This window comes from Triticum aestivum, chromosome 2B (assembly GCF_018294505.1).
Source record: "Triticum aestivum cultivar Chinese Spring chromosome 2B, IWGSC CS RefSeq v2.1, whole genome shotgun sequence".
Classification (NCBI taxonomy): domain Eukaryota; kingdom Viridiplantae; phylum Streptophyta; class Magnoliopsida; order Poales; family Poaceae; genus Triticum; species Triticum aestivum.
Genome location: NC_057798.1, coordinates 101,838,781 through 101,852,727, shown reverse-complemented (window position 1 = coordinate 101,852,727; position 13,947 = coordinate 101,838,781). Strand labels below are relative to the sequence as shown.

General features: G+C 45.5%; 1 protein-coding gene across 1 annotated transcript; it reads left to right on the top strand.

Annotated features, from left to right (window-relative positions):
* Window positions 1-242: 242 nt before the first annotated feature.
* Window positions 243-2,060, top strand: LOC123040644 (peroxidase 70). The gene is made up of 3 exons (XM_044463428.1): window positions 243-511; window positions 984-1,175; window positions 1,268-2,060. The coding sequence occupies exons 1-3, from the start codon at window positions 296-298 to the stop codon at window positions 1,823-1,825; spliced, it is 966 nt and encodes a 321-aa protein (XP_044319363.1). The 5' UTR covers window positions 243-295; the 3' UTR covers window positions 1,826-2,060.
* The last annotated feature ends 11,887 nt before the right edge of the window (window positions 2,061-13,947 follow it).

Below are 13,947 nucleotides of genomic sequence, written 5' to 3'. Positions count from 1 at the left end.
CCGAACCATTTGGTGAGCAACCCTATAGATTTCCCATTGTTCTTTGTTGTGTTGCACTACGAATACCATGCCAACCATACTATATATCTCCAAAGCAACCGAAATAGATGCAGCATCATATCACACCACTAAAAATTAAAACAGTGTCGGTTGTCATGTTACACCAAACGGGCAATGGCTTGAAATGCGTCAGCTATATAAACAGGTGTATGTAGTCATGGTAATGCAGGCCATTAATTGCATAGACTTCTAATCTCAACAGGATTAGTGCCTGCTTGCATACAGAAGAATACTGATGGCAATGGCAATGGCCTCTACTCTGTCGGTGCTGTTGCTCCTGTGCCTAGCGGCGGCCGCCTCGGCGTCGCCGCAGCTTTCGCCTCAGTTCTACGCCAAGTCGTGCCCCAGGGCGCTGGCAACCATCAAGAGCGCCGTGACCGCCGCCGTGAGGAGTGAGCCCCGCATGGGAGCGTCGCTGCTCCGCCTGCATTTCCACGACTGCTTTGTCCAAGCAAGTCCCCTTTACTTACTGTACTACTCCCTCCGTCCCTAAATAAGTCTTTGTAGAGATTTCACTGTGGACTACATACGGAGCAAAATGAGTGAATCTACACTCTAAAATGCATCTACATACATTCATATGTGATTCATAGTGGAATCTCTCCAAAGACTTATATTTAGGAACAGAGGGAGTAGTTTCTACTGCATACAGTTCTGCTACTTACTCCTAGATTGACCTAGTTTAAGCTATGGTCAAAGTCATTACACTATCAAAAGGTTAATGGAATACTATAGAACACTACTACTTGTATACCTAACTGCTGACAAGCTGACGCTCTTAGACATACTAATAACTAATCTGACGTTTCAACTCTTCCTTTTGTGACAGTGACATTTCAGTTCAACTCATCCTTTTTTGACAGTAGAATGTACTGAATTTATCTTGACGGAAGTATTTTCTTGTGTGTGTGACGATGCATCAGGGCTGCGACGCGTCCGTACTGCTGAGCGACACGGCCACCTTCACAGGCGAGCAGGGGGCAGCTCCGAACGCCCGCTCCATTCGAGGCATGAACGTCATTGACAACATCAAGGCACAGGTCGAGGCCGTGTGCAGGCAGACTGTCTCCTGCGCCGACATCCTCGCCGTCGCTGCCCGCGACTCCGTCGTCGCCGTAAGATCGACCAGGCCGTGTACATGCAGTCAATTTGCTGAACGCACGCGACAGTAAATTAACTGACTTGGTTTTTTACTAATCGCTTGCAGCTGGGAGGGCCATCGTGGACCGTTCCTCTGGGGAGGAGGGACTCGACGACTGCAAGCCTGTCGCTGGCGAACAGCGACCTGCCTGCACCATCCTTCGACGTCGCCAACCTCACCGCCAACTTCGCCGCCAAGGGGCTCAGCGTGACCGACATGGTCGCCCTCTCTGGCGGCCACACCATCGGACAATCGCAGTGCCGGTTTTTCAGGAGCAGGCTCTACAACGAGACCAACATCGACGCGGCCTTCGCGGCGTCTCTCAAGGCCAACTGCCCCCGGTCCACCGGCTCCGGCAACAGCAGCCTGGCGCCGCTGGACACGAACACGCCCAACGGGTTCGACAACGCATACTACAGCAACCTGATGTCCCAAAAGGGGCTCCTGCACTCCGACCAGGTGTTGATCAACGACGGACGCACCGCCGGCCTGGTCCGGACGTACTCGTCGGCGTCGGCGCAGTTCAACAGGGACTTCGCAGTTGCCATGGTGAGGATGGGGAACATCAGCCCGCTCACCGGGGCGCAGGGGCAGATCAGGCTCAGCTGCTCCAGGGTGAACTAAGCCACCTATCTAGAATCAAGGGGCGCTCAAAGGCGACATAATAAGGCTGTGGAGTTATTGTGCTTGTGTTCTGCCATTTCTCGGATCATCATCAAGTGTGGGAGAGTAGATGGGGTGTGATGTGATGTATCTCAACTCTCAAGTATTCCCTTTGCTTAATTATTATATGCCCAAGTGCACATAACTTTTGTTTCTAAAAAAAACACGTTTGTTTCCGACGAATTCTACAAGCTTTTGTCTTCCAGTCCACACAACCATGCGGCTATATGGACATCATTTCCACGCCTAAGAGCGACTCATCCTAAAAAAAGACCCAAAAAACTAAATCTCTAGACATCTATGCCATCCTCAATACCCCTTTAGTTTTCCAAACACTTTTGGGACAAACCAAAAAACACCTCCTCCATCCTAATAAGTTGGAGGTCTTGCTTCCTCACCGTTCCTAATTCTGAATACAATTTTTAGCAAGAGAAAGTTTCCTTCCCTAAAGCCAGCTCCCGCCATTGGCCACATCTCTTGTCACCCCGTCGGCTCTGGCAAGCCGAGTCGGCCCCACCGCCTACACACCGCCCATTCCTAGCCCCGCAATCACCTATCTCCACCTTCACAGCATCCTCCCACCGCCACCAACTCACTATTGGAATCAATCAGTTTGACGAGTGTCAGAAAGTTTTCCAAGAGAATTTTTGTCGGGCACTCGGTAAAGTCACCAACCAAAACTGAGTGCCAGGTAAAACACTCAGAAAAGGCAGGACACACGGCAAAGTCGTTGTTTTGCCGAGTGTCCAATATTGATAGAGTCCTGGATTAGGGCATGCTCGGCATGTCGGTTGTCCGACCTATGGGCCAGACCGAAGACCCCCTAAGCCTGTCAGCTGGTGGGCCTCGTTCGTCTGTTCCAAGAAAACCAAGAAGGAATGATCCGAAGACTTGGCATGCACCCCAAGGTTTTGAGGTAGTCTCCAGCGTATTTGCCCCTAGGTACAACCGACTTATGTGTAACCGTAGGCACCCCTGGTATCTGTTAAACCGAGGTGCCAGGGCCGTAGGGGACATATTCATTCACATACGATCTCGCGGTGAATCACATGTACTTTGTACCCCATCCACAATCAATACGAGCAAAGCATGACGTAGGGTTTTACCTCTTCGAGAGGGCCCGAACCTGGGTAAACACATGTGCTCCTTGTGTCTTTGTTACCACCACGACTACCAGATTGGGACCCTCTACCCAAGATCTGCCGGATTTAGCTTCGACAAATACGATCGGCAAAGTTTATGACAATCGACAAAGGGGTGGACATGTGTCCGCGCTTGCCGTGGTTGACATATTTTCTTCACGTAAACTTTATTCTCCAGTGTTGAAAACTCTCCCCTAGGTGAAATAGGAGGTACAATGGAGCAATGTGGTTGAAATACAAATAATTATGAGTATTTATCTTATGAAATAGTGATTCAAAATTAACGTATGAAGGTGTATAATGGCTAGCGATCTATGAACAATGGTAATTGTGATGGGTCATCTCGGCGGCCCCAGTTATGCTCTGACGTGGATATAGAAACTTCAAGCTGAGGTGGAGACCTTGTCTAGCGTTTGCCCGGGCTTGTGGAAGTGACGCCCATGGGCGCCGTATCGTCCTTGAAGGACTCATTGTGACTTCTTTGTGCCCTCCTTGTAGCTTTGGGAGAAACCATACATCCTCTCGAATTGAATGGTGGCGGTCTTTCAGTGTCTTGTCAGTCTCGAAGCCACCAACTAGGCTCCTGGTATAGGTATGCCAGCCCCACAAGTTCATGTAGTTGTCCTAGTATTTCGTGCATGCATGTGGTTGTTTCTTGTAAGCTGGTTCAAAGGATGGTAATGGGTCGAGTTCTGCACGGGTCGAGCAATATGTTCAGGGCATCTTCAACGCTACCTTCTAAAACAGACACGCTATTCATTCACGGACCACGTCCAGAATCGCCCACAGACATGATACGGGAGCTGGTAATCCAACTCTGTCCTTCAAACAGCCTTAAAATCCCTGGCGATCAAAGGCGACATAATAATAAGGCCGTGGAATTATTGTACTACTTGTGCTAATTATGTACAAGAACGTTGTGCCATTTCTCGGGTCACCATCAAGTGTGGGAAGATGGAGTGCCATATGATGTATCTCAAGGGGCCGTGGTGTAAATGGATGAGTGCATACGTACGTATTTTCCTTTGCTTAATCATCACGACCAAGAGCATAGAATGGCTTTTGTTTTGACGAGTTCTACAAACTTTTAGTTAGAAAAGTCATGGGTTATGTTCCAGTCCACACAACCATGCGGTGAATCATATGGAAATCATTTCAGCGCCTAAAGAGCCACTCCAACCCATCCTAACAAAGACCGGAAGATCTAACACTCTAGACATCTAGTATGATTTATCCCATCCTCAGTGCCCCTTTAGTTTTCAAAACACTTTTGGGATAAACCAAAACACACCCCCGCCATCCTAATAAGTTGGGAGGTCTTGCTCCCTCCCAGTTCCTAATTCTAAATAATTTTTTTAGCAGAAGGAAGTTTCCTTCCCCCTATCGCCAGCTCCTGCCACCGGTGACATATTTGTTCACCCCCTTAGTTCCCGCAAGCCGAGACGGCTCCACCACCAACGTCTCCCCACATTCCTGGTCCTGCCACCACCTATCTCCGCGTATGGAGCCTCCTCCCGCCGCCGCCAACTTAGTATCGGAATCGACCAGTTTGACGAGTGCCGGAAACTTTGCAAAATGTTTTTTGTCGGAGCCTCGGTAAATTTACCAGCCTAAATTGAGTGTTAGGGAAAATACTCGGCAAAGGCGGGACGCTAGGCAAACGGGTGGACATGTGTCCCTGCTTGTCGTGGTTGACAACTTCTCTTGATGTAAACTTGATTCCCTAGTGCTGACAACTTTGCGCCTCCTCCCCTCTGTTGCAAACTTGCAAAATAAGGTGAAAACGATGTAAAATGGAGGAATTGTAGTTGAATAAGAGTAATAATGAGCACTTTATCTTATGAAATAGTGATGCAAAATAAACGTATCAAGGTGTATGGTGGGTAGCAAGCTATGACCAATGGTAATGGTGGAGGGGTCGTTTCAGCGACCCTAGTCGTGCTCTAGCGTGGATATATAAACTTCAAGCTGAGGTGAAGGCCTTGTCTAGATTTTGCCAAGGCTTGCGGAGGTGATCCTCATGAGCATCGTACCGTTCTTGAAGTACTGATTATGGCTTCTCTTTGCACTCCTTGCAGCTCTGGAAGAAATCATACATCCTCTCGAATTGAATGGTGGCGGCCCTTTGCCCTTTCGGTGTCTTTTCCACCCGAAGGTACAATCTAGGAACTAACGCTTGTGTAGGTAGGCGACATGTAGCTCTCTCGAGTAATGAAGATTGATGGCGTGACAACGTGCTCCCACCTACCTAAAGGAAATATGCCCTAGAGGCAATAATAAAGTTATTATTTATTTCCTTATTACATGATAAATGTTTATTATTCATGCTAGAATTGTATTAACCGGAAACATAATACATGTGTGAATACATAGACAAACATAGTGTCCCTAGTATGCCTCTACTTGACTAGCTCGTTTATCAAAGATGGTTATGTTTCCTAACCATAGACAAAAGAGTTGTCATTTGATTAACGGGATCACATCATTAGGAGAATGATGTGATTGACTTGACCCATTCCGTTAGCTTAGCACTTGATCGTTTAGTATGTTGCTATTGCTTTCTTCATGACTTATACATGTTCCTGTAACTATGAGATTATGCAACTCCCGTTTACCGGAGGAACACTTTGGGTGCTACCAAACGTCACAACGTAACTGGGTGATTATAAAGGAGTACTACAGTTGTCTCCAAAGGTACATGTTGGGTTGGCGTATTTCGAGATTAGGTTTTGTCACTCCGATTGTCGGAGAGGTATCTCTGGGCCCTCTCGGTAATGCACATCACTACAAGCCTTGCAAGCAATGTGACCAATGAGTTGGTTATGGGATGATGCATTACGTAACGAGTAAAGAGACTTGCCGGTAACGAGATTGAACTAGGTATTGGATACCGACGATCAAATCTCGGGCAAGTAACATACCGATGACAAAGGGAACAAAGTATGTTGTTATGCGGTTTGACCGATAAAGATCTTCGTAGAATATGTAGGAGCCAATATGGGCACCCAGGTTCCGCTATTGGTTATTGACCAAGAATAGTTCTAGGTCATGTCTACATAGTTCTCGAACCCGTAGGGTCCGCACGCTTAAGGTTTCGATGACAGTTATATTATGAGTTTATGAGTTTTGATGTACCGAAAGAGTTCGGAGTCTCTGATGAGGTCGGGGACATGACAAGGAGTCTCGAAATGGTCGAGACGTAAAGATCGATATATTGGACGACTATATTCGGAGTTCGTAAAGGTTCCGAGTGATTCGGGTATTTTTCGGAGTACCGGAGAGTTACGGGAATTCGCCGGGGAGTATATGGGCCTTATTGGGCTATACGGGAATAGAGCAGAAAGGCCAAAAGGAAAGAGGCGTGCGCCCCCCCCCCCCTCTGGTCCGAATTGGACAAGGGGCGCAACCCCCTTTTCCTTTTCCCTCTCCCCCTCTTTCCCCTTCTCCTACTCCAACAAGGAAGGAGGGAGTCCTACTCCCGGTGGGAGTAGGACTCCCCTTGGCGCGCCCCCTCCTAGGCCGGCCGCACCTCCCCCCTCCCTCCTTTATATACGGGGGCAGGGGGCACCCCAGGAGAACACAAGTTGATCTACGGATCGTTCCTTAGCCGTGTGCGGTGCCCCCCTCCACCATATTCCACCTCGGTCATATCGTCGCGGAGTTTAGGCGAAGCCCTGCGCCGGTAGAACATCATCATCGTCACCACGCCATCGTGCTGACGGAACTCATCCCCGAAGCTTTGCTGGATCGAAGCCCGGGGATCTCATCGAGCTGAACGTGTGCTAAATTCGGAGGTGCCGTACGTCCGGTGCTTGGATCGGTCGGATCATGAAGACGTACGACTACATCAACCGTGTTGTGCTTCCGCTTCCGCTTACGGTCTACGAGGGTACGTGGACAACACTCTCCCCTCTCGTTGCTATGCCATCACCATGATCTTGCGTGTGCGTAGGAATTTTTTTGAAATTACTACGTTCCCCAACAGTGGCATCCGAGCCTAGGTTTTATGCGTTGATGTTATATGCACGAGTAGAACACAAGTGAGTTGTGGGCGATACAAGTCATACTGCTTACCAGCATGTCATACTTTGGTTTCGGCGGTATTGTGAGATGAAGCGGCCCGGACCGACATTACGCGTACGCTTACGCGAGATTGGTTTCATCGTTACGAGCACTTGTGCCTAAAGGTGGCTGGCGGGTGTCTGTCTCTCTCACTTTAGCTGAATCGAGTGTGGCTACGCCCGGTCCTTGCGAAGGTTAAAACAGCACTAACTTGACGAACTATTGTTGTGGTTTTGATGCGTAGGTAAGAACGGTTCTTGCTAAGCCCGTAGCAGCCACGTAAAATTTGCAACAACAAAGTAGAGGACGTCTAACTTGTTTTTGCAGGTGAAAGATCGTGGATGTCGCCTAGAGGGGGGGGGTGAATAGGCGCTTTAAAATAATTACGGTTTAGGCTTGAACAAATGCGGAATAAACCTAGCGGTTAATTTGTCAAGCACAAAACCTAAAACAACTGGGCTCACCTATGTGCACCAACAACTTATGCTAAGCAATATAAGCAACTATGTGATAGCAAGATATATGAAAAAGAACAATATGGCTATCACAAAGTAAAGTGCACAAGTAAAGGGCTCGGGTAAGAGATAACCGAGGCACGCGGAGACGACGATGTATCCCGAAGTTCACACCCTTGCGGATGCTAATCTCCGTTTGGAGCGGTGTGGAGGCACAATGCTCCCCAAGAAGCCACTAGGGCCACCGTAATCTCGTCACGCCCTCGCACAATGCAAGATGCCGTGATTCCACTAAGGGACCCTTGAGGGCGGTCACCGAACCCGTACAAATGGCGACCCTTGGGGGCGGTCACCGAACCCGTACACTTTGGCAACCCTTGGGGGCGGTCACCGGTACCCGTCAAATTGCTCGGGGCGATCTCCACAACCTAATTGGAGACCCCGACGCTTGCCCGGAGCTTTACACCACAATGATTGAGCTCCGAACACCACCAACCGTCTAGGGCGCCCAAGCACCCAAGAGGAACAAGCTCAAGGGCACCAAGCACCCAAGAGTAATAAGCTTCTCAACTTGTAACTTCCACGTATCACCGTGGAGAACTCAAACCGATGCACCAAATGCAATGGCAAAGGCACACGGAGTGCCCAAGTCCTTCTCTCCCAAATCCCACCAAAGCAACTAATGCTAGGGAGGAAAATAAGAGGAAGAACGAAAGAAGAACACGAAGAACTCCAAGATCTAGATCCAAGGGGTTCCCCTCACTTAGAGGAGAAAGTGATTGGTGGAAACGTGGATCTAGATCTCCTCTCTCTTTTCCCTCAAGAACTAGCAAGAATCATTGGAGGGATTGAGAGTTAGCAAGCTCGAAGAAGGTCAACAATGGGGGAAGAACACGAGCTCAAAGGATTAGGTTCATTGGGGAAGAAGACCCCCTTTTATAGGACCTCCCGAATCCAACCGTTATGTGCTCAGGTCGTGCACAAGCGGTACTACCGCTTGGAGGAGCAGTACTACCGCTTAGCACGGTCAAAACAGCCCAAACGAGAGAGAAAACACGAGATTTTGGTCCGGGGCGGTACTACCGCTTAGGAGCCACGGTAGTACTGCTCTAGAGCGGTACTACCGCTCAGGAGCCGCGGTACTACCGCTCTGGAGCGGTAGTAAAAAATTACATCCGCTCTAGTCGCGGTAGTACCGCTGCAGCCTTTACCAAAACAGCCACAACTTTTGCAAACGGACTCCGAATTCAACGAAACCAAGTTTGTTGGAAAGCTAACGACATGGGCTAACACAATATTGATAGAAATATCAAGAATAAGCAAATGAGAAAGTCCCATAAGAAAATGGTGAGAACCCTTCATCGGATAAGACCGGTAAAACCTCCAACACCGAAAACATCATAGAAGACGCATGCGAACTCCGTTTTCGATGAACTCAAGCTTGTCATCAAGATGACCATAAGCTCTAAGACTCACAAAGATAACCAAACAAGAACCAAGAAACATGATGCAAGGATGCAATGGTTTGAGCTCTCTACTAATGATACGATCAAGCTACCAACTTGAGAGCCCCCCTTGATAGTACGGCAAACGATCCTATAACTCGGTCTCCCAACTACCACCACAAGACCGGTAAAATAGAAAACCTATCAAGGGAAAACCTTTGCCTTGCACATGGTCCACTTGAGCTAGATGAAGACGATCTTGACTCCCTCAAGTTGGACCACCTTTCTTGATTGCGTTGGCTCGATGAAGACTAGATGATTGCTCCCCCATAGTTCACTATGGGTGAGCCACTCTTCGGCACATCTTCACAAGTCCATTGACACCACAATGGATGGCAAGATTCAAGCACTTGATCTCTTCGTGATGCTCCACCTGAACTTGCACACGGCAATCTTGATGACGATCACCACTTGATGTCATCCTTTCCATGGGTTGTATGATATCTTCCTCTTGACGCAAGCCCATGGATACGTACCTAACCCCACATACAACTCTCACATAGACCATGGGTTAGTACATAAAGTGCAATGGACAATGCTTACCATACCATGGGATCACTTGATCCCTCTCGGTACATCTTCTACGCTTTGTGAGTTGATCAACTTGATTCACTCTTGACTTAGTCTTGATCAACCTTGAATCTTTGCAACTCTCTTCATTTGGATGATGTCTTGAAGGTAAACATGAATGATCACACAACCTTCTTCTTCAAGACATGCTTGCAATAAGCTCAACACTCATATGACCAGTCTTTGGATAATTCCTTAATAGCACCTTGGTCATCACAAACTCTCATTGAAACCAACAAATGGACTCCAAGAAAAGCCTATGGGCAAACCCTTCAAATATAACTCAAGGCAACCATTAGTCCATAGAGATTGTCATTAATTACCAAAACCACACATGGGGGCACCGCATGTCCTTTCAATCTCCCCCATTTTGGTAATTGATGCCATTCACTTTCAAGAGAGTTTATACAAGGAATTATGCATCACCATGCAATGCACCAACCAATAATGCATGCGAATGAGATGCAAATGCTAAGGAAACAAAAACCAAAGCTACTCCACAAAACTCTCTGAAACTTCTCCCCCATTGGCATCGATTGCCAAAATGGGCGAAAAGCTTAGAAGGCCAATATAAATTGTGGTCCTCCATAAATTGTGTATTTCTCAACAAGAGAGTGGAATGCAATACACATATCCAACTGCCAATACTTGGAGGAAGACAAACTATATTGATGCCCAAAGATTGCAACAGAAAGATATGCCACAAAGACATAACAAAGAGAGACACAAGCAATCAGAAGATACCAATTGAAGCAAGCAATCAACGGATATCAATTGAACCAACTAGACCAATGATCCTACATGCCACAAGAATAAAGATATTATGAAAAGCGCAAAGGAGTGTTCTAAAGAAACTAGAGAAGCTCCCCATGATTTGTGCACACATAAGAATTTTTGTATTTGAATACAAAGTGCACAAAATAGGATCATAGCTCCCCCAAAATCAATAGAAACTCACATCCAGTGCAAGTGAGCATATAGGAAACAAAGCCTAGCGCTTGCAACAAGCACATGGTTGAGCAACATGTAAAAGAGGCAACTTAAGAATAGGCTCAACCAAAATGATGTGTGTGAGTCATGGCGAAGCACTTGAGAAGACTAAAATTAGGATGAGCATTAAGCATCAACATAGTCTTGAAAGAATGAGGCACACGGTGCAAGGCCTATCATTCCCACACACAACTGGCAAATGGGTTCACAAGCTTACTAATAAGCAAAAGAGAACCTATGCTTGTGACAACCCGTGGTGAAGATAGACGAGGGGAGGCTCATCAAGACGAGGGATACCAATTAAGATGGCAAAAACCTCGTAAAGATAAGCAAGAGGAAAATAATCTTCACCACACAAGAGTGCAACAAGATGCAACGATAGAGGACACGCACTCAAGGCAAAAGCTTTCACGGAGCCACCAAAGAAATAACATAAGAAAGACAAGGTGGACGTGAAAGAAAGGATATCAACTAGAGATGTAATTTCTCTCAAGTGTATAAGGTTCTATGTAGACGAAATCATGATGATATATATATCTACAAAGAAGGATGTACACCCGAAATAGTTACAACACGAAGGAACAAGATATCCACAAGGAAGTCATAAATATACCAATAAGATATTTGCTTGAAAGCATAGCACATGGCTAGATATGGTCTTATTGTATATAAATGAAGTCCAAACACACATCCATCAAAGGCATCACAACTAGCAACAAGAGATCATCGTTGGGATGCTTTGAGAAAGGAAACAAGTATCACAAGATATGAAATGAATATCATGCCAAGATGCAACCTACACAAGGTTGAATGCAAGAGGAGAAAGCATGAATAGATACTTGTTACCGAGATATCATTGGAAGGATGTAGTAGATACCAATTGAAGGTAGATAGTAGTTCATTGATCATCCTAGCTTTACTCCAATAAGCACATGGTGACAACACCTTCCTTGTGAGTGAGCCGAGCATCCAATGCATCTCCAACATTCCTAGAAGAACAACACAAACTAAACGGTACCCAAACTCATTGGGACCAAATAGTTAGAAACACCAATACATAGGACAAACTCCACATAAATATGTGCATATAGATATGGAAATGAATTTCATGCACATCTCATCCAATTTGAGACTTGGTGGAGTTTCCCCTATATATTGGGTCAACGAAAGAAAGCATGCCAAATAGAATACATGAAGTAAATATGCATGCTCAAGACTTTCAAAACCCGAAACCAAAAGACAAAGAAATGCCAAGTGAAAAGGATACCAAATGGAGAAATCATCACTTGGAAGATATCATTAAAGATACATCAAGGAATGAGATATCCATTGATACACACTAAACTAAAGATGTCAAACTCCCAAAGAGAGGATGGTTCCAAACAAACCAAGCTCTCAACAAAGTTTCATGATGGCACAAAGTACCAAAAAGAAATGGCTTGCCTTCCACCAAAACACACTTGATAAGGATCACAAGAAGAGTGTTCTAAAGAAAATAGGATAGCTCCCCCACGAGTTGTGCATTATATAGGATTTGCATTTGAATACAAAATGCACAAGGTGGGATCACCACTTTCACTATATCTAGAAAACACTAGACAAGAACAAGAAATAAACAAGATCCACAAGTGGTAGGGAAGACAACGGGAGTTGACACAAACCTTGGCAAGAGAAAAGGCAAATAAAAACAAAAGCCAATGTAAAGATGATCAATTAAATTCTACCACACATAAGTGATTACCAATTGTCAAAAGACAAGAAGTATTTGGAAATAATTCCCGGTGGTAGATAGCAAGGATATCCGACATCATCTTCACTCCAAACAAAAGCAAATTGCAACTTGTAGAGCTAACATGCCACCTAGGAACAAGATAATCTACAATATCAATTCTAGGTGACAATATCTCAAATGTACACATTTTCTAGGCTTGTAATATGCACTTAGCATATTACTCCCCCATAATGTGATACCAATAAGAACTTAACAAGAGGCAATAAGAGGAACAAACAAGAGATAATTAATGGACTATTTAGAATTTGAATTTCTCATGAGAGATATACCACCTAGCGACTAGATAATCTTGTAATATCAATACTAGATGGTATTCCTCATGTACACACATTTATAGGATTGTGAGGTGCACAAAGCACATCACTCCCCCAAAATGGGATGTTCCATTAATCTCTCACACGAGCCAACTAGGATACAAACAAGAAGCATAAAGGCTCAACGCACGACACACACGTACATGATGTGCAAACCAACACACACATACTTGATTGCTCAAGATAAGCAAGTTGGAATCACAACATATACAAACACATGCAAGGAACAAAACCAAAACATGCAAGGGGGCAAGTAACTTTCAAGGTAAACAATTTAAGTACAAGTTACCGCAAGGAGGCACATTGGATATAAGATAGAAACTTGATAATCCAATTGACTTGGCTTGAGACAAAGAGAATGATGAAGTCCCCTTAATTCTTCATAATGTAGCCAAGTCTCCAATGCCCTCCAACAACACCTATTGATCAAGTTTGAGCTTGTTGGTCCCCAACCAAGTTGGGTCCTAAGAGGTTAGTCACAATAGGTTTGGCTACCCAAATGGTTCTTTGCTTGACACCACTTTGAGTACCAACAAACTTGGCAAACACATTGCCAACCTTATCCTTACCAAGAGAATAGATATCATCAATAATAATTGGGTTGGATAAGTTACCACTAGTGCATGAAGAAGCGATGTGACCTTTCTCACGACATAAGTAGCAACGTCTACTCTTCACTTTCTTCTCACTTGATTTCTCAATTTGAGAAGCATTAACTTGAGTCTTCTTGGGAAGAGGCCTTTCTTCAACTTGATGTTGAGCATGAGATTGAACTTGTGCCCTCTTCCCTTGTTGCTTGACACTAATGGCCTTCTTCTTCAATGGGCAAGATCTAACATGATGCCCTTCGACTTTGCACTTGAAGCAAACAATCTTGGCCGAATTCTTGACTTGTTCTTGGCCCTTCTTCTTGTTCAACTTGGACTTCTTCTTCTTGTTGGAGTTGAATCCAAGTCCACCTTTGTCATTGGGGGATTTTTGCACACTCAAGATATTGTTGAGTGTGGCCTTCCCTTCATGACACTTTTCCAAGTCTTTCTTCAAAGAAGTGACTTGGGCCTTGAGCTCTTTGATTTCCTCTACATGGTTAGTCTCAACACAAGTACTAGAGGAAGTATAAGCTTCATCGTTAGAGCAACAAGGCAAGGAAAGCAGTTCATCACAAGATGTACCAACATTGTGAGTAGATGAATTACAAGGACTAGCACATGACAATATACTATTTTGACTAGAAGTAGTGCTAGTATCCACAT